Below are 25843 nucleotides of genomic sequence, written 5' to 3'. Positions count from 1 at the left end.
GGCTGCTCGGATATTTAGCATTTTCTGAGATCCCGTGGTCCGTAAACTTTCTTAGTCAATAGTATGTGTGTAGACAACAGTGGCAGACAATCTGCTATCTCAGGCAAGTCTACCATTGGACTCAAGAAACATCTACATGTCTTACATTAGTGTGTTTACTTTTACAGGTGCATCAATTACTGTGCCTTCATATCCTACTAAAAATAAGCTTAATGAGGAGGCTTGCTTTGCGCATTCTTAATGATGTCATGTGGGAAGCCAATCCACTTCATGAAAAAAGATCACTTGTTCGTTCTACTAGAGGTGGCTCAAAACCTGGGAAGTGGTGCCGCTGCGACATCTAGCAATGGTGGTGTTTAATACCTAATAATTACACAATTTATGCAGAATCCCTAAATTTTATTTCATCATTCATCATTAGTACAGATGGAGGTCCCAGAGTTACAAAAACTGTCAGTGGGACGGACCTATTAGTAGTTAATATAGTAATGAATACATTATGGCAACATAGCAGTGATACACATCAGAATACACAAAGTTAATGAAGCAAGTAATCAAATACAAGGAAGGTGCTTACAAATGCAAGCAAATGAAATAGATGCTGTGTATGAATAAATAAAAATGTAGTAATTGGCACGTTATGGAAACATAGGGATGACACATATCAAAGAACACAGGGTTAATGTACGAGATAATTAGAAACAAAAATATGCTTACAATATGCAAAGTACAAGTGAAATATATATTGTGCGACAAAAAACTTAAAATTTCTAAAAATAAGGAAGGAAAAAATAAAGACAATGGGATATAGAGAATAAAAGCGATACATTAGGCAAATACAGAAGCACTGAAAGTGGTAAAATAAATTTGTATATAATATATGTTCGTAGTAATGAGTCTGTAGCCAGTAGTGTCGATAGTAAATATTTCTTCATATCTCTCTTGAATGTTAATGTTGTGCGGCAGGCTTTAATAGGGGGTGGTTTAATTTAGTGTTTAATCACCATAAAAGAGCAGTAAACATTGACAATTAGTGTTTATTTGAGGAAGGAAAGAATTGTTAGAGGAATATCTCGTATTGTTAGTGTTGGTAAGAGCAGATATATTAAATGCTGAACCCTTGATGATCACCAGTAGGTGCGCAACTGACGGTGCACTTGCACAAAACTCAAAATAATTTCAGAGCCCTGAAAACGAAGCTTTCTTTTCCCTACTCGTCAGGTGTTTCACAATCTGCACTGACGGTGTTCTTCTCGAGTATGGCTTGTGCTGTGCGAATGTTCAAAATGTCAAATGTAAATCAAATAGTTGTTGACCATTTGACTTGTATTCAATTGGAGAACACGCAATTAGAAGTTATCAAATCTTCCTTTCTGTCAATAATTACACACACTAGAATCTTTAGGGAGAAAGTCAGGTGCATGTGGTGACCATTCTCAAAGGGAACTGCAGTTCCTGAGTGGACATATAGAGCAGGTACTTTTTTGCTTTGCTTAGTAATTTCTAGTCGCGCAGTAGGGATGCCTCGCCTTTAGGCAGCCAACAGATTTGTTTTCTCAATTGAGGCTGTAAAAATTATCATTTGGACAATGTGAACATGTTCCTGATGTCATCTTGGTGCGGCAGATACTATTACCTTTCAGTCACTCTCATTTACAAACTTATCAGTTGACCAGAAGCCTGGTGGTGACTGGCATTACATGTGTCTAACAATATAAAAACATCTCTTCTAAAGCTTTCCGCGGTTTCTTTTCCACCTCTCGAGTTTCAAAACCCGCCATAATGCCTTTGGCATTGTGTGCTGCTAATCCCAAGGGTGCGGAATCAAATTCCGACTGCAGCAGCTGCATTTCCACGGGGAAGAAATGCAAGAACACCTGTTTACCATGCATTGAGTGCACATTGAAGAATTCCAGGTGGTCAAAATTAATCCGGAGTCCCCCACTATTGTGTGTCTCATAATCATGTCGTGGTTTTTGCACATAAAACCCCAGACTCACCTCTTGTGTCCCCTGTAAGTAGCATTGGTTACACGCATTTAAGGCCATACTGCTCCACTCAAGGCCCATATGTAGTAGGGGTTTTCATATTCTGATATTTCTGGATAGAATTAAATATGGATATTTGACGAAACTGACCTATTGAATATTGAATAACAAATATGTTCACATTTCAGAGAAGTGTGGAATATTTTTGAAAAAAAAAGAGACTTTACATTGCAAGGGTGGACTTTTAACATTGTTGGTACAACGTTTTTTTAGTGCTTAGCGCAGAAACCATACACCAGACAGACGAGAGAAGAGACCACGCACAAGTGGTACTTTCAACGATTTATTGGAAGTTGGATCACGGGTTTATACATGCAAGCATTTGCTAGCATTCTTGATAAACCTGGCCAGATTGATGCTATATTCCTGTATTGCAGACAGAAAAGCATTTGAGCTTGTTTGACACTCCAAACTAATTGAGAAGCTCGAAATCACAAATCTTCTGCCATACTTAATTGGCTGAACCTCTGCATACTTAACTAAGCACAAACAATTTGTCAGCATAAGCGATTGCCCTTCGCATGAAGTGCCAGTTACTTCCAGTGTTCCTCAAAGCAGCATGCTTGGCCTCTTGTCATTTTTAATATATATTAATGATATAGAAGTAGTCAGTCACCCCTTTTAAGTAAAGTTGTTTGTTGATGATTGTTTTTTATTTAATGAAATATGTTTCTGTAAGCCCAAACTTCTGTTATTTCAATCTCAAAATTGGCCTTCGTCAGATAATTCGAACCTCACTGGTCAGATTCGCCCAAATACAGCTGTGTTAAGCACTGAAGCATATGCAACTTACTGTGGTGAAGCATACCAAGAATGGAAAAGGGCCACTGTCACAGGACATAGCACGTGTTCCTTGATTATACAGGCATGCAGTCTCCTGTCACAGTAGGAGCACCTAGCCACCTAATAAGCATACTGGCAGCCATTCAGAGCTGTTTCTTACGTTTCAGTGGTGATTTGAGTCCTTTTTTCACCTTCCATGCATGTCTCGTATATGAGACCAATAATGAGAACTAGTATGTGTTCTTTAAGTAAACGTGCCGTGCACAGAGAAGTGGAAAACAATCATGTGTTTTGGGAAAGCTAGCAAAAAGGAAGGCAGTAAGTTGAAAAAACTGCGATAAGCCGAGGAGATGTTAAAAGCCAACAAAAGAGTGTGAATATATCCAACTCTGAAGGCCTGTCCATACACCTATTAGGTGTCTTGGTGCTCATACTGTGACTGGAGACTGCACATGTGCATGTACGTAAATTAGGGAACACGTGCTGTCTTGCAACAATGGCACCTTTCCCTGCTTGGTATGGTTCTATGCATAACATGGCTGTATTGCAGTGAAGCTAAAATTAAGAAAAATAGTAAACTGTGCGAGTTGGTAGCTGTTGATGGTTGCAGGTGTAGCGCTAAACTGAAACGCGGCCAAAGTTAATTTTAAAGGCAAATACTGTAAAGTGAAGCAATGGCATGTTTCAATGTTCTTTTATGCCTTTTGTTCAATTCAACCAGTCTCAATGGTCCCGTCAGGATCAATTAACGGGCATGCCTCATAATCAGAACTGGTTTTGGCAAGTAAAACCCCAGAGAGGTGATCAAATTAATGGAAGTCGACTGTATATATGGCTCATGAGTAGAGCCACCACTGTCTAAAACCGGTACAACAAGAAAACACCAAGAAACCTAGATGATCCATTGCAAATGCAGTCAACTTTCATGGCATGCGCAAATAATCTAACTTTCTCACGGACAATGATAGTGATAGTTCGCTGATACATTGGTCAGCGGCCGAGAGGATTTGCCCAGTTTCTACTATTAATTTTACACACTTGTGCTTATCCCTGTATATAACAGCGGTGCCATTTAGAAGAGGGCGACATGGACATGTATTGCAATGCAAAGCAAGAAAATCATCACCTGATACACTATATTTCTGTGCTCTCTTAAGTGCTCAATAATGCATCTTCCGGTTTGGCCTATGTGGCATCTACCGCATGACAGTGGAATATGATAGACCACTCCTACAGCGCATCCGACGAACTCATCTTTGCGATTCTACCGCAAACTGCCTTTTTTGTCCTTATTGGGTTAGTGGTTTTACACAAGGTGCTTAGCTTATTTGGAGCTGAAAAAACACCCGCACGTTACCTTAGCTTCCTATCTTTTTCAGGCTATGTGATATCTGGTGTATATACGGAATCACAGCGGTTTTCACCTGGTCACGGCTGCTAGCTCTTGCATTTGCACGGAGGCATCGTCTCGAACGTTCCTGTTTGAGCAGCCTTTCTGCCATTGACACCAACACATGGTTAGGGTAACCAGCCTCCTTAAGACTTGCAGCCTGTTGCTGGAAACTGGTTTTCATCAGGATGTTTTTGAAACACATGTTAGTTACGAAGGGTTTAAGATTGGGCTTGTTGATAAATTATGCTTCAAACTCAGGTTAACAGCGCAAAGCCACCAGAAGGGATAGAAGAGAGAACGGAGTGCTGAATTTCCAACTGTTTATTTTCTTTTCAGAAAGCATCACTATTTATAGTCACACAATAGCCCACCAACCATGCTTAGAACGCCACGACAAAGCCACACAAAATTCAACGTGGTGATAGCCCGAGGTGTCTCATCTCCTCGTCAGTGAGAGCAATAGAGGGGTGCTGATTCAACCATTCTTTAAACGTAGAATTTCTCCCGCTTTGATTATCTCACGTGTAACACGGTCTCCGTGTTTTGCAACGATAAAACATGTTTTGAATTTCGGCCTACATCCACATGCGCAGCAGTGGGCAGAAAGCCATCCCTATTAGTTAGTTATGCCCCTATTCACCAAATTCAAATGGGCTGAACGAAATTGGAGAAGGGGTTTCTTAGCTCATGGACTGTAAGCCCAGCAAGTCCTACTATCAGTAGAGATGAACTGAAAGTCAAGAAACTGAAACGTATTGCACTTCAAGAGGTCTCAAACACTCGCAAAAAATCTTAGACATCAGGACATTTTTCTAGAAAACTATTACTAGGGAAATCCAGATACACTAAAAAATTGTTGACAAATCTAAAAGCTCGCTGAAAAACTGTTAGTCCCGTGAGGTGGTCATATATGTGCCTATCTAATTGTGCTAAATATAGGTTGCTAAAGACGGGAGCCAGACACAACCCTATGCAAATGCCTTTCTTCTGCAGATGCAGCTTATTGTTCCACTGTGCAAAGGTTGACGACATGTAAAAACACCATAATTCTAAATACCCTTCTACTGAAACAACCTGCTTCCTGTGAAAGCCTTACGGCACCATATTTGTCAATACAATCCTCGACACATTGAATAAGGTCATTGAGCAGGATAGAATAATATAATTCTCTGACCTTAGCTGAGAAGGCCTTGAAGCCCTTTTTGCCGTGAAACCTAACAAAATCAAGGATTTGTCAGAACCTTTTACAAGAAACTGGTCATCAATCTAACGTTCAGCTTTGAAACCAGGTACAGGGCAGCTTGCTTCTGCCAGGTACTCCTTTCGAAAATTATGACCTGAAAAGGAACATCCTCCTTGTGCACTTACTAAAAATTACATCTCTGAACTTTTCCTTAGTTTATCGAGATTAAACTTTCTGTAAATTTCACTTGGTTTCGCTGCTGCTTTCATAAGTGATACATGCTTGCGCTCATTCAACAATGCAGAAATTGCTTGACTGGCTTTTTCCAAGAAACATTTAAAGGAAAAAACTGCAAAACCACCCTCTTTGTCAGCTGGTATGACACACAATGAATTATTCTTCAGGTAAGACTACACATTTTACAGGTCACTTAGAAGGTTGGGGCTTACATCGTAACAGGGCATCTAAACCTTCCGAGTTCATCCTCACACCATCTTCTTGCGGGGCTCTTTTGGACACTTTACTTATGATGGACAGGGAAGTTCCGGTTTAGTCCAGCTGGTAGCTTGGGCAAATTTTGGACCGAGGCCAAGAACTTTGCACACACTGTTGGGAAGGATGAAACCTTCAGAAACGTAGACACCACTTGTTGCTTTCTGTCAATTCTTGTCCACGTGAGCCCGTAGTAGTCTTATTTGAGGTTGCCAAAGGAACTTGGTGGCCTGATCAGCTAAGTGCAGGTGCCTCCACAGAAGATTCCTTGCGATGCACGGCTCATACTGGTCAAACATCTGCACGCTGAGGTAATCTCTGTGGAGACATGCCTGCTGAAGTCGTTTAGCACATACAATCTCCAAATTCTTTTTCCGTGACCGACATTCGAATGGTGCGAAACCAGTAAACAACGATTTTATATCCTGTGGAAGCTGCTTGTTATGAATACGGAACCTTAGGACACACGTGCTGCTAGCAGCCGTGGCAATGAGGGCAACAGTATGCCCAAAATCTCGAGGAACATATTGAAAAAAGCCTGTTGTACTAGAAATGAAATTGACAAGGGTGTCAATATGGGCTTGTTGGTCGGTCATCATGGAATGGTATCTGGGTAGTGCAGCAAAACACGTACACAATAAAAGAAAGCTAGAACTGCCTGTGAGCACATATATATGCACAAGTGTATGGTTGAATAAACTCACAGGTGTTTAATTTGTTTTCTTCTGTTGCTACTTTTTCTTGCATTTTGATTGCTACATATATTGGTAATTCCCGCAAAAAGCATCATCTGGTAGTCACCACTGTATTTTGCTATTCAATTTGTATGTTGTTATGCAATTTCAGCATCTCAGCGCGCGCCTGAAGGCGAAATTGTTGCCTAGGCAAACTATCGCCGAAGTGGCACGTTTCAGAATACGTCCCCAAGTATGTGCACGAATACTTCACTGAAAAACATTTCAGGCGTATCTTTGCTTTATTACTAAAATTTCGCAGCAACACAACATTTCTTTACTCTAAGTTATTTAGGAATCACTAGGTGTCATTATCTACGTCGTTCATACGTACTTTAGGCAGTAAAAACGGCACACCCACCTGCGAGCTTCTCCGATACCGACGTGTCTGTTATAAGGCGATGATATATATATATATATATATATATTATCCTGGACAAATCGGGCGAAGCCAACATGCTAAGCATATAATGTACGATGAGTACCAACTAATGGGATTTTGTTTTGAAATCGAACTAGAACTGAAGCAAACGAAAACGCAGGTTAAGATTACGGTAGATTACGGTAGAGATTACGGTTACGGTAGTACCCATGTAGTGGTTTCAATACCACTTTTCATCAGGCCTATAAGAAAGTGGCGGTCAGATGCAGCCGTATACCGATAAAGCATGTAGTTAAATTACAAATATTGCCCTTGCAACGAAGGTCGGCGCAAGCTGGCTGAGAGGGTTTGCTTACCTCCAGAGATGGCGCGTATACAAAGACACACACGTATCGATGCAGGACTTTCTAGAGGCTCCACTCATACTCACAGCATCTATTCAATGAGATTGCGTTATGCATAACGGCACACGAAAGCTTCGAGACTCAGTCATACTTAGCTGCGTTAGTTACGCCAACTTCGAAAAGTAAACAGGAAGCTGCCATGGCACTTTTTTCAGGAAGCAGGTGGCGCTTCATGCATCAGAAACCGAAACAGAAACTAGCAAAGCCAATCTTTCCTTTTTTTTTGTAAGCGTTAATTTTGTTCTCAGTGCTCGGAAGTTATAAGTTATTCTATTGGTTTGTTGCAGGGCGTCCGTGTCATCGAAGGATTCAGTCCCAGTTTAAATGGTTTAAATTCTTCAAACAGCTAGTATTTTTTGCACCGCCAGTACACAGAATCGTTTTATAACAATCTTTCTGTGGCCATTCTTTATTGCGTTTTGAAGAGCGCTCGCTTCGTCTTTCCAACAGGACGCGTAGGTTCGGCGCTCCGATTTGCATTTAAGGCGAGCTTTTGATAGCCTTACTTTATCCATTTACGCGCTGTAGATGCGTTGTGACGCCTTTCAGTAGTTTGCGACGACGCAGAGTATAACAGCGGAGTCCCGCTGTTTACCTTTAACATGTTAAACGAAGCAAAACCTCGGTAGTGCATCGTAAATTTTTTCTAAACATAATGCAGGCACCACTCGCACCGTTAAAGCATGACTGTTAAGAAGCATTTGCAGCAGCTCATTTGTCACTACGTTGGTGCGAGAATATTGCTCATCTGCCGCTTTACCTTTACTGCTCCGTATTTTTGTGTATCCGGATATTTTAATTTTATGCAAACCACGCCTTCCGTGTGAAAAAGAAAAGAATTTAAGGAAAGGAAGTTGCAACAGTTGCAAGGAAGGTGCAACAGTTGTGTGAAATAAATAGTGCTTTACCAACATCTGTAGTGACCTGGTGATCGTGCGCCTTGGGCGAATTCATTTTGTGTAAAAATGTGTTCCGGCTACTTAAAAAGTAAGCGTGACGTTATGGCATCAACTGCTATCTCTCATGTTGAATGAATTTTTGACAATACGTCATTGTCATGGTGCCGAGGCAAAACACAACTGAAAGTCACCTTGCAACCAAAACGCTGCCTTTCAACATACGACAGGAACACGTAAACAAAACATTACGCTTCAGTATACCTTATTTTTATAGCTATTCTGAGCTATAAAGCTTAGGTAGTTGTGAAAATGAGAGGCAGCTGTGATGGATATAGAAGAGCATAGTATGCTTGCAATACCTAGAAATATTTTAAGGATGAAATTTCAGTACTTGAAAACAGTGCATAAAAGTAGAGCACTGCATGGACACTTTTCCCTGGCCTGACCCGAGCCAGTGCCATGCACTGGTCCACCCTTGTCTAGCTCAGCTAGGTTTGTCCTGTTAGCCCTTCAGCCTCAGTGTAGCATGGTCCGCCTCTCTGTTGTTATGAAGATGCCAACTGCATACGTATTTGCTAGATACAAATCTTGCTAAGCAGTTTTCCACTTGCATTGCTGCCGACAAGTGGCAAAAAAAAATTTTTTTTGTAAATTTGCGGCAGCAGTGAATAATTTGCCACCTTGCAGTACTTTAGCTGTGGTCATAGTAATGCAAGCACAAAAAAATTAGAAAATTTCTCGGAGCAATGAAATTAATTGACATGGAAGGAAATAAATTATGGATATGCATTCACCAATTATGTTGCACGTTAAGGTGTAGTCCAACCGACTAATGATTTCCATTTAATTTCTTTATTCATTGTTCAAGCAAGTTGAATGAAGTTGTGTAATTCATTGCATAATTACATCAGCATAAATGAATTCTTGATTGAAAGTTTTCTTCAATAAATACTTGAAGGGGGGATGCTGCGAAATTTCTCATTGGTGAAGGGCATTTGAAAAACAGAAAAGAATGTAATGTCTCACCACAATGTCGATGGGATTGGTGGATGAACAGGCGACCAGAGTGTGGTGGCTCCGGTTTGAAGAGGGAAGGCAGGCGGCGGCAGATGGGGATGGCGTTCTGGCCAGGCAGCTGGGCGTAGAACTCGGGCCCATAGCCCGACTGCTCTCGTTCTGCTCATGGGCGCAGAAACTCGCCGGTTTCGAGCAGCCATTCACGATCGGGTAGAGTGGTGAAGCCCAGGAACGGGTTGGCAGGATGTCCTAGTTGGGTGAAGTCCTGGTGGCTCGGGTCCGCAACCTGCCGGTTGGTCTTGAACTCCCAGTCCGGTGGCCGACCTTCTCTTGGCGTCGCTTCCTAGAACTCTCCCTTCTGCCAGCGCACCTCGCTTTTCTGCTGCTCTCGTCGATTTTTCCTTTCCTGATTGGCCCCGGGAAGCTCCGTGTTTTCTTCTGATTGGATGCATTTTCATTTTATTTTTTTTTCTTGTGCTGCGTGCTCACGTGCCGGACGCTCTTCAACGTTGTCTTCCATCCAGTACGGAATTCGCCTCTGCGCGCACATTCTTTCTCGTCTGCTTATTGTCTCTCTCCATCTGCTGCACCGTGTCACACACTACACACCACACTATGTAGTACAGACATTCATATTATTACGATCTCATCGAGAGATGCTCAAGAGATGAGCCGCCGCGAGGAAGAGATGAAGTGTGTCTGGGCTCATGGCGTGAGCGAGTGTCGGCCTAGCTGTCTGGCTCCAGTGTAAATAGCATGTAAATAGCCTCTTTCATCTGTGTATTTCGTCTGTGTCTGTGCAACATTCTGGTGGAGGTTAGCGATCCCCGTCCTCGTCACGGCACTCCAAAGTGGTCGGTACATCGAGCTTGTGACCGTACCTCCCAGTGACGAGACCGCATCTGCAATGGCTTCAGCTTGTCCGACTGCTCTTATCGTCATGGTTGCCCAACATCGTGACCCTGGTCTCTTCTGTGGCCTGGAGGGACAGGACGTTGATGATTGGCTCAAGCTCTATGAATGCGCCAGTGCTAATAACAGGTGAAATCCAACAATTATGCTTGCTAATGTAATCTTTTATCTCGGTGGCACCCCACGCATGCGACTCCGAACGCATGACGAGATAATGAGCTGGGACAGTTTCAAAGTAAAGCTACGAGAACTGTTTAGCGACCCCTTTGGGCGCAAGGTTGCCGCGAGAAAGGCTCTTGCGCCTCGTGACCAGACATCTACAGAGCCATACGTTTGATACATCCTAGACGTCTTGGCTCTTTGCCACAAAGCCCACCATACTATGTCTGAAGCAGATAAGGTGGCTAAAAGGCATCGCCTACGACGCTTTCAATTTTCTTGTTTTCGGCAACGTCCTTCCTATCGGCGCCATGACAAATTAATACCGTCGCCTTGAACAAGCTAAGAGCCGCCGTATCACACACCACATCACGCAGCTACCCAACACTGCTGCTACGTCGACATGTGAGGGTCGACCACATCAGGCGACCACCTGTGATGACCGAACCCGTATTGTTGGCCGCCAGCTCGAGGCCACCTGTTGGCCAGCCTTCTCTGCAACACCTCCCGACCCGCCAGCAACCACAATTGCCAGGATTCAGGCCATCGTCAGACAGGAATTTGAGAACATGGGTCTGAACTCCGTGTGTTGCACGTCTCAACCCAGCGTTCCCCCGTTCTCTAGCGGCCCTCCTCGTCCCCGGCACTCCTTTTCTGCCACATATCGCAACCTGTCCAAATGGCGTACCCCTGATGACAAGCCGATCTGCTTCCACTGCTGTCGCATCGACCACGTCGCTTGTCACTGCCGCAACCAATGGCCACCACCTCCTCGGACATACGCCTGCGCTTATTCCTGCACCTTTGGACCTACTGTTCCCTATGCCACCCGCTTAGAACCCACTGCCGCTGATGCCCCACCTCCGAACCTTCGCTACAGCCACTCGCCCTCATCTCAATGCCATTAGTCTCGTACGCCCAAGGCCCGTCGCTTCTCCTCGCCGCCTATTGCCTCCTGGATGCAGCCAAAAAACTAGGCACCACAGCTTCTGGAGGAGAAGCTGTGTTGTCGACCCTGCCCTCAAATTCTCTGCTCATGTTACCTACGAACCAAAACTTTCTTGACGTTGACGGGTATCCTGTGTTACGTTCGACCAGCAGGTGCTGGCGATCTTCGAGGAAGGGACCGACGGAAAGGCGCCACCAGGTCTGCTGTGACGACTCGCTTTGAAAGGACGACCAGACATCAGTCCCCAGCCCATCGGCGCTACCATGGCTGTGGCGGCGACTGGTTTTGTAAGGAGGACAATGCGCCTCGTTTCCAACGGAAGGGTGCCGAGATGGCTAGACACAGTGGACGGAGCAAGTATTATTAGTGTGTACACCATCAAGGTCTGCTTGGAACAGGGGAGCTCCTGGAAGATATTTTGCGGTGCCGTCTCAGGCAGCTTAGAACCCGTCTCACGCATCAGTCAATGGACAGATGCGGCGGCCACTGACTGCAGGGTCAACTCTGGAATAAAGAGGCGCCTGCTCGGGTCAAGCACAGTGTCTGCGAAAACCCTCTCACCTTGGTGTGGTCAGTGCAACCTGTGCAGAAGTGAGTGTATAAACCCTCCCCCTCAAAGGCGGGTTGCTTACGATGACTTTGGACGCTCCGAATTAGTCGGCGGTGAACTGCCGTTTTCCCTCACCTAGGGATTTCGGGAGGACAGTGTATTTAAGGAGCCGTTGGCGGCTCCTCAGGGTGCATTCCTTTTTCAGTCATGTTAGACTGATGAACTGTCACATTCTCATGCAGATACTGTAAATAAATCCCAGATTCCTCATTCTTGATGAGAACAAGTCTCTCCCTTCAACAACGTCCTCAGCGTGGATAAGTTCGATGACCGCATGGGCCAGCTACCATCTATTTCATGCCCGACTCCAACCATTACACCTGTCACTGCACTCATCTATGCAGGAGCACATCTTTCTATTATGAGTGCTGCCTTCCGACGACGACTGAAAAAGCACTTCACCCCAGTGTCTGCACGCGTTGGTTGCGTTGCGGATGGCGGTACTGTGCCTATCATCAGCATATGTACGGTATGTGTGAGCATCGCCGGCCGCCACACTCCTGTCCTCTTCACCGTGATTGCTCATTGCCCCATGACCTAATTCTCGGACTCGATTTTCTCTCTGCGCATTCTGCTCTTATTGACTGCTCTGCCAGTACCCTTTGCCTTGAGTTGCCGATTCTCGTAGAACCTTCTAACGCACCCCAGTGTCGCTTACGCCTCACCTGCTTTATTTGCCTGCCACCGAAGTCAATAGCCTATATTAAACTGTTGTGTTGCCCACCTGTTCCTGATGGCGAGTACCTCGTCACTCCTCTGCCCAACATTCCACCACAGTATGACATCACCGTGCCTCACAGCATTCTGACTGTTACGGCTAACCATACTCGCATGCCTATCTTTAACTTTGGATTGGGAAAGCAAATCCTACTGCAAGGTATTTGCCTTGTCAACGTTGATTGTCTCGGCGACTATCACGTAGCAGCTTTATCAACCGATGGTTCTTCTGAGCTTAGCAAGCCCCTTGCACCAGCCTCGGGCACCGATGCCAACATAAAGAAAATGGTTGCGGTGGACCTGTTCTCTGTGCAGGCTGACAACCTTTGCCACGTATTATCCTCCTACCGAGATATTTTTTACTTCAAACGATCACCCTTTAGGCCAGACGCTCGCGGTCCAGCATCGGATTTCTACTGGCGATGCTACGCCTATTCACCGATGACCATATCAAGTTTCTGCATCGGAACGCCGAGTAATTCTAAGTGAAGTGAACAAAATGCTAGATAAAAACATCGTTAAGCTTTCTTCAAGTCCCTGGGCGTCACCTGTGGTTTTGGTTAAGAAGGATGGCACGTGGCACTTCTGTGTAGACTACCGTCATCTGAACAAAATTACTAAGAAGGAAGTCTAGCTGCTCCCAAATATAGACGATGTCCTTCACTGCCTCCATGGTTCCAGCTATTTCTCTTCTATTGATCTTCGTTCTGGATATTGGCAGATTTCTGTTGGCAATATGGACAGAAAAAATACGCTCAATCAGCTTGGTAAGTTTAAAAAAGTAGGGTACGCTGCTCACTCCATAGAGAAATGTTTTGCGTTCCTGGTTCATTGGCCTTGAAACGAAATTGCCCTCGCTGTGCAGCACTATAACATGGTTGAACTTCAAAAGTTCCTCTCATAAGAATGCAAAGAAGCTCCCCAGAAGGACGGGTGCAGTTGTCTAATGTGGCTATCACTAATATTACCCACAGTCAAGATTCTATGGCACATATGTTTCTTTGATTAACAAGGCCAACGTAAAAGCAAGATGTGTGTTTTTACACCATAGATCAGCAGCACATAACCTCCACCTTAAATGTGATTGTTCACCTAAATCTGCCTGCATTTGGAAAGTTAGTGCAAACATTAAAATTAAATTAAATTGTGGGGTTTTATGTGCCAAAACCACTTTCTGATTATGAGGCATGCCGTAGTGGAGGGCTTTGGAAATTTCGACCACCTGGGGTTCTTTAACGTGCACCTAAATCTAAGTACACGGGTGTTTTCGCATTTCGCCCCCATCGAAATGCGGCCGCCGTGGCCGGGATTCGATCCCGCTACCTCGTGCTCAGCAGCTTAACACCATAGCCACTGAGCAACCACGGCGGGTAGTGCAACCTTCTGTGCTGTCGGCACCCAATTTCAAAGTGTTTGCCCAGCCCTGTGCACTGTAACTTGATGGTTCCAAATTGCTGGTTTTTAGGCCCTTGCCCAACTGGTTTGTTGAAATAGATGTTAAAACGAATGACAGCTACAATTTCCTGGACACTTATCAATGAGATTCCGCTGTAATTTCAGCGGTGCTCACAGCAACAACAGATTTGGTGAAGTAAGGGACAGGCAGAGTGTTAAAGAGAACTGTGAAATCCATCAAACAGATATGTTGAGCTAACAATGTGGACTGATTGTATAAAGCGAGCAAGCTGCCGAGAATTGCTAAGCTTGATGTGCAGACCTCATTTCTTAGGCAAATAAACTGTGCAATGTCTTGTTTTATTATTGATGACTGCTCTGCCAGTCTGCCTGAGTTGTCATTTTTTTGTATTTATCATAAAGCAGGCACTTTCATGTTTTTGTAGTTGTGTGACACAGAGTCATTTGTTTCTTACAGCTGTCATCTTCTCAGAAGCAGGTACTCATGCTTGGAGACCTGGAGAGCACAAGCTGCAGCATGTATGCCGAAATAAACAGCTATTGCCTATTTCAAATAGAACCAATGTAAGGCAAGGCCCCTTTTTTGCTGTACTGTGCTTGCAAATTGCAAAGCAATGATAAGACACAATGTAGAAAGAAACATTTTCTTTTATTTGGCGGAAATTAGAGTGGCATCAAAAAAAAAATATTGAGCAGCCCCAAATCAGTCACTACACTAAGCAGCTCCACTACAATTCACATGACCTAGGAATCCCAGCCATACAACCCAATGATTATTCGTATAAGTGATGATCAAGATCATTCTTCACTTGAATGCCACGGAGCGCTGTTCAGTAACAGCAGTCAGTTTGTGTCCCTGCAAGCAGGAATATTAATTCGTGTTTTGGTTAATGGTGACATAACAAAATTTATAGTTTTCTGGCCTATCAGATGTTTGAATCGGAAATAACTTCGCCAAAGATGTACACCTTGTCAGCGGTACATGCAGGATGATTTGCGTTGGCCAGAGACTTTTGAGTGGGACTTCGGTATCAATGGAGGTATAATGTGTGTGTGCATGCTTCAGTACAGGGAGATTGGAGGCAGCATCAAGGCAACCTATAGGCACTGCGTGAAAAATCTTGAAAGCTATGCTATTTGCTAATTCCCTTCTGCCCTCTGCACTTGATAGAATACTTTCCAGGTTTAATTTCAATCAGAAAAGAAATTTAATATTTTCTGATGCTACCTTGACATGCAAACAAGTTTTTGTCATGTAGGAGGAGGGGTTAGGTTAAACTACAACACAATTTATCTATAAGTTTTTCAGCGTCCTATTTCATGTGTGGTATACTTTCTTTAATTTGGCTTGCTGACCTGGCAGTCGCATAGTCTTGGGCCAGGGATGACTGGATGGGAGAAGACAATGAGGTGTACTGTTCATTGTTTAATAGGCGCTTGTGTACTATAACATGTAAAAATAAAAAAACGAGTGATATTTTTATGCTTTAAGCATTTTGTAGAGTGAAGTAAAGTTATAACGATTTTTTTTCTCTAAGAGATGAGAGAAGATGGTGTTGCTTGCTCATGATGTTGCGGGGATACCCTAGTACCTAGCTCATAACTCTTTAGTGAAGTGAAGATCACCAGGTAGAAACCACATCAATTTGTAAGAGTTATGAATCTTCAGCATGAAAGTAAATTAGTGCTTTATTTTATTGGATACGTTCCCCTTTTGGAAAGTTCTGTGAACAAAATGAAAATTTGCAAAAGGAACAAATAAGAATTTGGAACAAGCATGCTATCAACACAACTAAGGCAAAAGCAGAATTTAGTCACACTACATACCAATAAGAACAGTGTAGGTGTGAGAACGTTGCTGATACTTTTCCACCTATGACAAAGGAAAAAAGTATACTCCAGTAATTCAAATGAGAACACAATTCTTGTTACACCAGGTGTGGCGAGCCCGGGAGACAGCAACTGCCGCAGGAGTCCTGGACTAAGGGCGCCTCCCACACAAGCAGAAAGACAGCTGCTTTTCCTTTCTTTTAATAAATGTTTTTCCTTCTCCTCCTCTTCCTTATAATGTTCTTTAATACAATGGTTTACCTGACTTGGAGGCAGTTTTATCTTGGGAGCTCCTATCTGAATACATGGGAACAGAGAAATAGTTTTTCTCTGAAGCCAGCAGCAGAATTCGATGAGGTTTGTTACATGTAAAAAAAAAAAGCTGAAATGTAGCGACTGTTTTAGGGGGCAATTTTTTGTGGCAGGAAATTTTGAAAATTGTGAAATTAAAAAGACTTCCGTATGAAGTTTACAACATGATACAAAAGCTATGAAATTGTAAACTTTGTGCTTATATTTGTAAGCTTACTGACTCTCAGCAATTTTTCCTAAATATTCAAGGTCCTAAATCAAAATTATGCAGCCTAGAATGACTAAAATTTAACTTTTTCTCTCAAATGCAACAAATTTCATTGAAATTATTCCAGTAGTCTCAAAAGCATTTCTGCATTTTACATGTATTTGAATGAAGAGATTAGAGTTGGCACTGAACTAAAGCATCCTCCTCAAGGTAAGCACATCATTTCTGGCCGTAAGGCCAGTTATCAGTCGACACTCTACACTATAAAAGAGAATTGCCTTTTTTTACACTTTTCCAGCAATTCCAACTTAGTAGCATGCTTAACTGAATGCAGCTAGGAAGAAGGAAATTTGACAATTTTTAGTTTATGTACAGAATTAATGCATTTGTATGTCACTGAATTTTGGCCTTCATGAGCATTCACATCCTTGAATTTTCTTTCAATGTTGAATCGAACATTTTGTATAATACCTGAAGCAGCCATCAGGCCACCAAGCAACGTAAGGGCAAATAAGAGCTTCATGTGGAAGCACTTAAAAGGTCTGCTCAATTCACCTGCACAACTGTGAACCAGTTAACGGAGGTTCACGAGAAGTTCAGAAATTGTGCAGCTTATTTCTGCGGTGCAGGCACAGCGCAACACTCGAAACAAATGCCAAGGTGCAGATGCGGTGCAGGCGTTATGTTATGCCCGATTAATGTGCACAGAGTGCGTAGATTTGAAAGATTGTGAACTACAAGAATTATCAGCTTGTGGGCCTAACTACAAACCACACTTGTAGACACATCAGACGTGTGTAAGCGGGCTTTTAATGGTGCTTGCACCCATGTGCTGGATTGTCTGCTGCACTGCTGCGTCGCACCTGTACGCCTGCACCAAGTCGGCACCGACAGCGGAGTAGGTGCAGCAAAATCATGAACCAGCCCTGCACCTTTTGAAACGAACGGAGTGGTTCAGCGGGTGCCATTGCTGCACCACTGGAACGAATGGCAGGGTGCAACACCTCGTGAACTGGTTCAGGCGGTGCAGGCGAATTGAACGCACCTAAAGTAAAGCACATTCAGGGGTGCTATAACATAAAATGATTTCAAACTGTTTTGATTCCAATCTCCCGACATCAAATTTATGTAACCACCGGCGCAAGCATCGGGCAGTGACTTGCAGCGTGGTCTGAACAACCCAACCAAACACTCTCCTCGTTTATAGGAGGTCACCTTTGTTCACTTCCAAAACCAATAACATTGCCTACACTCAGCGGTTTTTCTTATCTAATTGGCTGACAAGAGGCGAGGAGTACGGTCTAGTGGAGAGGGTTTCGATGGGGCCGAGCCAGCACAGTGAAAATAGATAACCGCATGAAGAGGGTGGTGCTGGCTTCTCCGAATGGTCCACTTCACCTTATTTAGCTTGCGGTGGCTGGTCGAAAATCGCGGCGGCTTGCAACAGAAGGATAAGAATGCCGCTAAAACGAATCCTCAGCAAGGAAGAGTTGGCAGAACGATGCTGTATACATGCCGCAAGGGCTCGATAACGTTTTACTGCCGTGCAAAAAGGTTTATAATGTGCAAATAAATACATGCTGACCGGCAGGTGTGAGTAGCGAGGGCCTGAGCGATCGGCGGGCAGCCATCTTCTATTCCTTTCAGAACGGGGCAGTCTCTGGCTATTCAGAAAAATTTTCAGTTTTGTTCAGCATATTAATGCATTTTTTTTTCACGTACACGTCACTTTGATGCAGTCAGTTTTTGTGGTTTTGTGAGGTCGCCTGACAGACAGGCGAGGTGGGTGTTACCCAAAAACATTGAACCAATAGCAGAGGGCCAATGGTGAAAAGGCGTTGAATCAGGAATAATTATTTTTCTTTTGTGCAGTTTAATCATTCATAATCAGTATGTACATGTAAAGCAGATGGAGAGCCATCACGGTTTTCGTGACGTCGCGTGACAGACGGGTGAAGTTTGGAGTGGCCTGAAAAAGTTTTGACCAATCGTGGTGGGCTGATTGCAGAATTGGAATAGAAAAGTTTGGAATCATTTTATGTTATAGCATCCCAGGATTCTACAGGGGGCCATAGAATGTAGGCTTCCATGCAAAGATGGCCAACCTCACAAGGTTCACACGGCTGACGTAATGAAGTCAACCTAAGCTGATCTCAACCTCCCTAAGTGATGCGACATTGGTTGGCAGTTAAAAGTTTTTAGCTATGGCAGTGGCACCCTCATGGACAAACTTGAGGTTGACTGAGGTCGAATGCTCGGTGAGGTTATATTTCACAGCAGCTGATGTGCACATTTCCACCTTATGAATAAATATGTGGAAAGTTTTATGATTTTACTGATATGAAGGGGTAAATATTTATGATAATAATACAATAGCCCCAGGCAGGAATCTGGAAGTGGGCCTCACCCCAAGCCACCTGAGGCTTTGTTTTCAATTTGTATAGACAGCTCTCGTCACATATGAACCATAGGTGTACATTTCTTTTGCTTTACTTCAGATGTGTGACACCACCGCAGTTGGATATCTTACATCGGCCTGTATCCTCTGACCTTACTTTTAAAAGACAGTGAGTCACATGCCAAACTTCTTCCTCGTCTGCTCTGAACTAACAAATGACAGTTGTTGCCTCTCATTCAGTGTTGGCCAAAGACATCTAGCCAGAATCTTGGTACTGAATAATGAAACTACGCAAGACAAACATTCTTTTTTCTGGTATGTTGCCTGTAGGCAACAATTGTCAATAAAGGGTTAATGAGAAATAAATTAAAAACTGAAATACAGTAGAACCTCATTGATACGATCTTCACAGGAACTGGAAAATGAAGTGTACCACAGGAAAATCATATCATCCAACATATTATCCAACCAAATCGGATTTTCAAGAAAAAAAAAACTTAACATTTCGAAAAACGTATTAAGCAGAATCGTATCGAGGTTCCACTGTATAAAAAAACGACACTGAAATTGGCTGTAGAAAAGTTAGTACTACTAATTACTAACTTCGCTCTGAAGCTTGTCACAATTTTTTCTAGAGTTTAGAAGTCTAGGACCTTGATTTAACGCAAGAAATGAATAGTCAAAAATATCATGTAAGTATCCCTTTAAAGTTCAACATCTTGAGACGTATTTCTGCACATTGAGATGTAATATTTACCAAAGCCATAAGACTCTTAACAAAGCATGTTTCACAGTCTTGCAGGCAAACCAAACATTTACAGTGGTGCACCTTCAGTCAATTCTATGGACCTAATGCTTGCATCTTGCACACCTGCTCGAGCCAGAGGCAGGAAATTAGGAAATATTCCAAAACACTTCAATTATCTCTTTCTGAAAGAGAGAAGTATGTTTTATCCAGCAATTCTTGACATAGCCAGACTAGTCTAAAGGTAAATTGACAACTATGTTCCTCACGAAGGCCTGATTCACACAGGTGTTATCGGCCCCATCACGGTACATGCGTCTGTCAGGACAGAGCATTTCCTTGCCGATTTCTCTCCAGAAACAAGACGCTATCGACATTTGCTGATGCTCTAAACATCATCAGTTTCCTGTGTTAGAGGAGAAAATGGTGTGAAAACCCTCTATTTTCACAGATACAGGTTCCGTAACATTTGGTGCCGAGACATGACAGGATGGGTCAAATGTGTGAACCAGAATTAACTTACAATGGCACTTGAACATAAGATAAGTTAGAGAAACATTGCTGTAAACAGATGGCAACACAGGTGAAAAGTTTTAGATAATGATGCCAAAGGACAGACACCATTGCTTGTAATGCTTCAATAGAAGCACAAGGTGAGATTTTCAAGATCATAAGCTGGAATCTAAACCATGCAAGGCAAGCAAAGCCCACCTGCCAACTGTGTTCACAGCAGCCTACACATATTGTCAACCCACGTGACGTTTCTGTGGCCAACATACCATGGCGGTTGTGCCAGGATGACTGTGGATGCAGATGGCAACGTGGCCAAAGCATTCTCGCCTTGAGCTACCATTGCAGATGCAGCCAAGGAGCACCTGCTGCATAAATCAGTCTTGCGTCTGGAAGCGTCCGCAACCTCCATGAAAGTGTTACAGAGGAAAAGAGATGCACCAAATATATTTACTGAATATTTACAAAAACTGTAGCAGCTGACAAGATAGTAGTTAGCACGCAAAATCCAAAAGTGTTCCCTTTTTCATCTGCCTTTTAAAATATGCTCTCTAGATCACTAGACTTTATCTAAAGCAGGAACAATAGATCGATCCTCTTCAAAAAAAGACAATACAGCACTGACATGGGTACTCGCATGAACGAGCCCACTTCATGTGTCGACCACTCGAATCTGTTTTAAACACAGGCCTATTTCCAAAGCTCCAACTGCAGTGCACTTGCTTTTATGAGATATGTAAATTAATTTGGGCTAGTTGATGGGTCTTAAACGAATGCACAAATATAGATGGAAGTGACAATGTGGACAGAACCGTCTTCCAACTGTTTCTATTAGAGCATAACCTCCCTATAGCAAAGCAACATATAGGGAACTGACAGTTACAGTGAAAAAGTGCCAGTCCTGATTACACTCCGTTAGGCATTCACATATTTTTCAATGATATCCCATTCATACACTGCGTGCACAAGAGACTATTTAAATATGACAAGCCTTTGGTGTAACTTAGAATGATCAGGGGTTCCCTGCAGTGCGATTAGGTGACAAGTTTGGTTCAGTACATATTGATTGGTTTCATTGCATGGTATTTATATAATTGTTACTTTTACAAAATATTTCGCCTACTGCCTAATGCGAAATTTGAGTGCAGCTCTATACAGGTTTCCATTTCGCAATATATTGGCTAGCATGGACAATCTATCTCGTGTGGCACTTCGCAAACAAAGCAAGGTGTGGCGCAACTGCGTTGCTAATTGGAAGACCACGAGAGCAGCACATGGGTGATGCGTGGGCGCAATTCACAGCAGCTGCCGCAGACAGACCTCTGCTCATGCAGTGCTTTGTTTCCTTACAGATGATGCGCACTGGTGTGGTATAAAGGCTTCCAAGATTTTCCTTCCTAGGAAACATCTAATGAAGCAATAGCTCCTAAGAAGGCCACTATCCAAGATAATCAAGAAAGGAATAGAGAAAAATGTCACAGAAAATCACATCAAACTAGGTCAGAGCATCAAAAATTGACCAACATTCTAGGCCTTGCCCTTGGAAAAAGTCTTGCAGCAAGGTTAATTGAGCACAAATTATATGCAGGTATTCTATGGAGTGATGTCAAAGCTCAAACACTGAGCTCTGCTCAGTGTTTGACCTTGGTGATGCACATTTTAAATACCATTCTTCTGGCTATTATGGTTTCCAGGAAAATTGGTCATCCTTAAGAGGACAGGACACCACCATAGTACATTTTCAGGCATATTACTTGAGCTAGCAGGCAAAACAATTAAGGTATACTGACAATGAATATTTGCTGCAGGACACAATAGCAATGACAGTATTTGGCAGGATGTTTAGACAACAGACTAAAAAGAGTGGACTGGAGGTGAAAGCAGTTCTTTTGGTGAAGTATTTAGCTCGGCTTTAAACAGTGCATTGCTTGCATATAGGGTAACATACTTGTCATGTGCAAGTTTGTAACAGTGTACTTATGATGGAAAATTCTGATCAAAACCACACAGTAGCATGGTGAGGCAAGTGGACAACACAGTGGTTTTAAAGCATTGTTTCATGCTGAGTACTAAGTAGCAAGTTCGGTATTCCCACACAGCAGCCAGGTTAATGAGATCAAAAATGAGAATAAAATGTCAAACCAAGTGACAAAGCATGAAGCAAGACCTATAAAGTTTCAAAGTTCTTTGACTCGTGTGTGCACCTTGTTTGCAAATGTGTGAACTTTCGACGCAGAAAAAATGTTGTCATAGGAAACAACTTGTCAAAGATAATCACTTGTTTATCAACAAAGCGAGATTTTATCACACAAGAGTTCAAAAATCGCTGCTTAAAAAATTAGAAACACCAGTAATTTTGACCTTCTCTTACATTGAACACCCTGTGATTAAACTGTCTATGGCATCTCTAGCATGTCGTGTGGACCAATACCTAGGCAAGAGACAATGCCAGCAACTGCTGCAGAATAGGCAAAAGCAGAGAAAACAGTAATGGCACGAAACAGGCTGTAGCATTACAAAAAGAAAATGCACAAGTTTGATGACAAATGATAAAAAAAATACAATTCAGAGCCCTTCCACTATGTGAAGATGGAAGACCAGCTGAAGCTGTACTTGTTGACAAGTATATTGAGTTATATATGGTTAATTGCTATATTGATTAAATAAAGAAACATACACACAACTTCGTTATCTTTGATTTTCTATTTACTTTGTCACCATGGTAACCATTGCTTTGTGGTCACTGTGATATACTGCAATTGGTCGCCGATGCTTTCGTGCCCACTCCCGCTTCTGTTTGCAAAGGTCATCCTCACGGGCACGCTGTTCTTCATCGGTCACAGAGCAGCTAGCCGACATTACGGATCTGCAGACAAGGCGGGTCTGGCTATAGCAAGTGCCCGTTGCCTTCACGCTGTTGCTCACACCGGTGCTCTTAACATGCACATTGTTGTTCTTCAGTACGAACTAGACGCGCCCTCCCATAGCAGGACCAAAGTAAAACTGCTGATAACGTCGCTAGAGCGATGTCGACTTCACAAGAAAACGAGGCACAGACATTGGTGGGTACACAATGAGGTTTTATTATTCTGCCATGCACTCCGGAGCCACTGAGCACTGCTGGCGCACAGCAGGCTACTGTGGATTCAATTTTGTCGACGCAACTTTTTTCTACACACCCTGTCGATCTATGCACTATTGGTCATGGTCAGAACCTAGCCATATACAGCTTCTCTGTAAAAATAGCAGGGGAAACAGAAGCAGACACGTTCAATGCATCACAAAGGAATGCAGCAGGCAAAAAGGTGCGGTTTCTGCAGCACAAGCCATGACCTTGTACAGCTTGTGGCAAAAAAATGCAGCACAAGCAGATAGCTCAATCACTTCGCAGTTGTTCTAGCCTTGTGAACTGGAGCAACTGGCTTTCCTGTCCAGGAAGCATGGGCAACGACACTGCACACATGTTGGTAATATCAAGCTTTGATGCAGACATAGTAACGTGTGGTGAGGAATTAAGTAATCTTTGTTTCCACTTCTGCATGAATTTTGTGGAAGTGCTGGAGGGTCAAGGTTTTATACAGCTATTAATTTATGTATGTGGTATAATAAACCATTGCAAAGTGAATGTGTGGCATCAGCAACAGATAGCCAGGCACTATCACAAAAAGAAGCAAAATAATGCTAGGTTGTCGAGAGTTGCAGGTTCTGGAGGAGAGATAGAAAAGGACAAGACTGCATCGATCAATTGGACATGACTGAAGGCATGCATGGTATGTTGAGCAAGAAGCGGACAGAAAGAGTACAAGGAAACGCATGAAGGAGAACAGTCTGACAGTGTGTGAAGGCAGGAGCATCACATTAAAAAAAATTGGAAGAAAGTAGCAAATGAACGGGGGATCAGATGCCAAGGAGCAAGCATTTTCTGCTAGAAATGTTATTGCTGTTGTGCCTTAGCCCTGGTGCTGCAAATGGAAGGTGGAAGAAACAAGTACAGTACAAGTTGAGAAAGCGTTGTGGCAAGAGTGAGTGGCATTAGATCGGTGCCTCATCAAAATGATAGAATTTGCAGTGCTCATCTGCACTCAACAAAGTGTGGTAACCTGTGTCGCTGGAAGTGTGTAAACTATCTCGAGATGAAATGTACAATCAGCCAGCTCTTCCACTTCAGAAAAGACTTAAGACCATAGGAAAATTTCAAAAATTACAAGACGGCGACCTGATTTGATAAATCACATTTGGATGTATCCAGCAGAAGCACTTGCACCAACGGAAACTAAGCTGCATTAAAGGTTGGACTTCAGAAAGTGCATCAACACTACACCAACGATAAATGCAATTCCACTACCTGGATGACTTGCCTTGTATGAAAACATTGTTTTCACCTTTTGCTCTCCTGTTCGCCACGTAAGCATTGCGGATTAAGGCGAAGTCTCACTGCTTGGTGCAATGCATTTGTCACTGGCTGACCACAAATAATCGCTGTCAATGTAGTCTAATGAGCATTAAAAAGTTCTCTTCAGCTCCTACTTTGTGATTGATGAGCCGGCTGTGCTTACATAGGTACGGATCCACCTCCAGAGGGTCACCACTGAATTGCATCATTTTTTTTCTTTACAGGAGCGTGGAGACCTGCATTAATAGTGTTTTTTCACTGACAGCACATATGTTACCGGGCTTTTTATTAATCTTTTAAATCACCCACACTGGCGTACGTTATCCTCTTCATTTAGTATAGAGGGGTAAACATCGACAAAATGATGCAGCTCAAATAGGTTGAACGTGTATGCGCTTTCTATCCGCAGTGACGGACAAGATGGCTCGAGCGTTGCATAATGCCGTTTGCCTAAAGCCAGCTTCGCTGCAGGGCATCAGTGTCGCGCAATGAAGCATGCGCATTGTGTTGCGGCAAAGTATGCCAAGAGTGGAAAGCGGCCACTGTGATATACGCGCCCACTTGCCGTCACGTCTCCTGCCGCAGTACAAGCACGGAGACGCCGAACAAGTGTACTGGCAGGCATTCAGAGTATTTCGCATGCGGTTGTAGCGATCTGAGCCCTTGTTTCGTCCACATAGAGCGCCCCGTATATGAGCTAGACATTGTAACAGCCGGGATTATTAACTAGCCAATATCAGTGTTACTGTACAGCTTTCACAAAGGTCTACTGCTATGAAGTTGCATGACGACCATTTTTCTTTAGCATACATTTCTTCCGTATTCATCCGCAGGGCGTAGTGTTTTGCCAGTGTGGCTGTACAGCTCTCGCAACGATCTACGGCTCGATCGCATGGCGACGCAAGTACACACATACACATACAGAGTACAAAATTTCCATTCCCACGAACCTCCAAGTGTGTTGTATGCTCAGTTACATTAAGAACTAATGCATCGGCACGGCAGTTAATTCATAAACTGTTTCCGTTCCCGCGATTCCCCTGAAGTGCGTGGTATGCTGACCTTGATCAACGACACTAACGAACAATGCATCGGCACGACGTAATACTTTGCCACTAAAGTCATTCGAGAAGAAACCTCACTTCCAAACGTATCCCCTGCGACTACAAAATTTAATATGCTGCCGTCGCAACAAAATAGCAACAAACTCACCTCGGACGCGGCTTTTTGGTCTTGCCGCCCACGCATCCTGTCGATTCTGTGCTGCAAGCTCGGCTAGGGACAAACGGAGCTAACAGCTTTCTTCCCCGTAGTACCTAGGCGAAGAGAAATTTTGAGCACCAAAAGTC

At 43.3% G+C, this 25843-nt stretch overlaps 1 protein-coding gene and 1 long non-coding RNA gene across 7 annotated transcripts in view; one reads left to right on the top strand and one right to left on the bottom strand.

Moving 5' to 3' along the window:
* Nucleotides 1-16111, top strand: part of LOC142576720 (uncharacterized) — a 21914-nt gene extending 5803 nt beyond the window's left edge. The window contains exons 2-3 of the long non-coding RNA XR_012826939.1: nucleotides 14556-14667; nucleotides 16036-16111. This is a non-coding gene — a long non-coding RNA (uncharacterized LOC142576720). The remainder of the gene's footprint in view (nucleotides 1-14555; nucleotides 14668-16035) is intronic.
* On the bottom strand, nucleotides 12680-25843 carry LOC142576719 (uncharacterized). Of its 6 annotated transcripts, none has more exons than XR_012826937.1 (3): nucleotides 20371-20623; nucleotides 16190-16258; nucleotides 12680-13407 (listed from the first exon to the last, which is right to left on the bottom strand). XR_012826937.1 is itself a non-coding variant. In XM_075686974.1 (3 exons), the coding sequence occupies exons 1-3, from the start codon at nucleotides 25740-25742 to the stop codon at nucleotides 14942-14944; spliced, it is 186 nt and encodes a 61-aa protein (XP_075543089.1). In that variant the 5' UTR covers nucleotides 25743-25843; the 3' UTR covers nucleotides 14892-14941. The 6 variants fall into 6 exon arrangements, 3 of the variants coding, with proteins under 3 accessions (XP_075543089.1, XP_075543088.1, XP_075543087.1); XM_075686974.1 differs by lacking the exons at nucleotides 12680-13407; nucleotides 16190-16258 and adding exons at nucleotides 14892-14954; nucleotides 25707-25843 and having other exon boundaries at nucleotides 20371-20507; XM_075686973.1 differs by lacking the exon at nucleotides 12680-13407 and adding an exon at nucleotides 14892-14954.

This window comes from Dermacentor variabilis, chromosome 3 (assembly GCF_050947875.1).
Source record: "Dermacentor variabilis isolate Ectoservices chromosome 3, ASM5094787v1, whole genome shotgun sequence".
NCBI lineage: Eukaryota > Metazoa > Arthropoda > Arachnida > Ixodida > Ixodidae > Dermacentor > Dermacentor variabilis.
This window is presented reverse-complemented; position numbering and strand designations above follow the sequence as displayed.

Excerpts from the sequence above, each read along its gene's own strand:
- LOC142576719 (XM_075686972.1), bottom strand. The coding sequence starts at position 25,742 with ATGCGTGGGCGGCAAGACCAAAAAGCCGCGTCCGAG. Across the intron at positions 20,508-25,706 it reads ACCAAAAAGCCGCGTCCGAG|GTTGCGGACGCTTCCAGACG; the intron begins GTGAGTTTGTTG and ends ACTTTCATGGAG. Across the intron at positions 17,427-20,370 it reads ATCCTGGCACAACCGCCATG|TGGTGCAGCAATGGCACCCG; the intron begins GTATGTTGGCCA and ends CATTCGTTCCAG.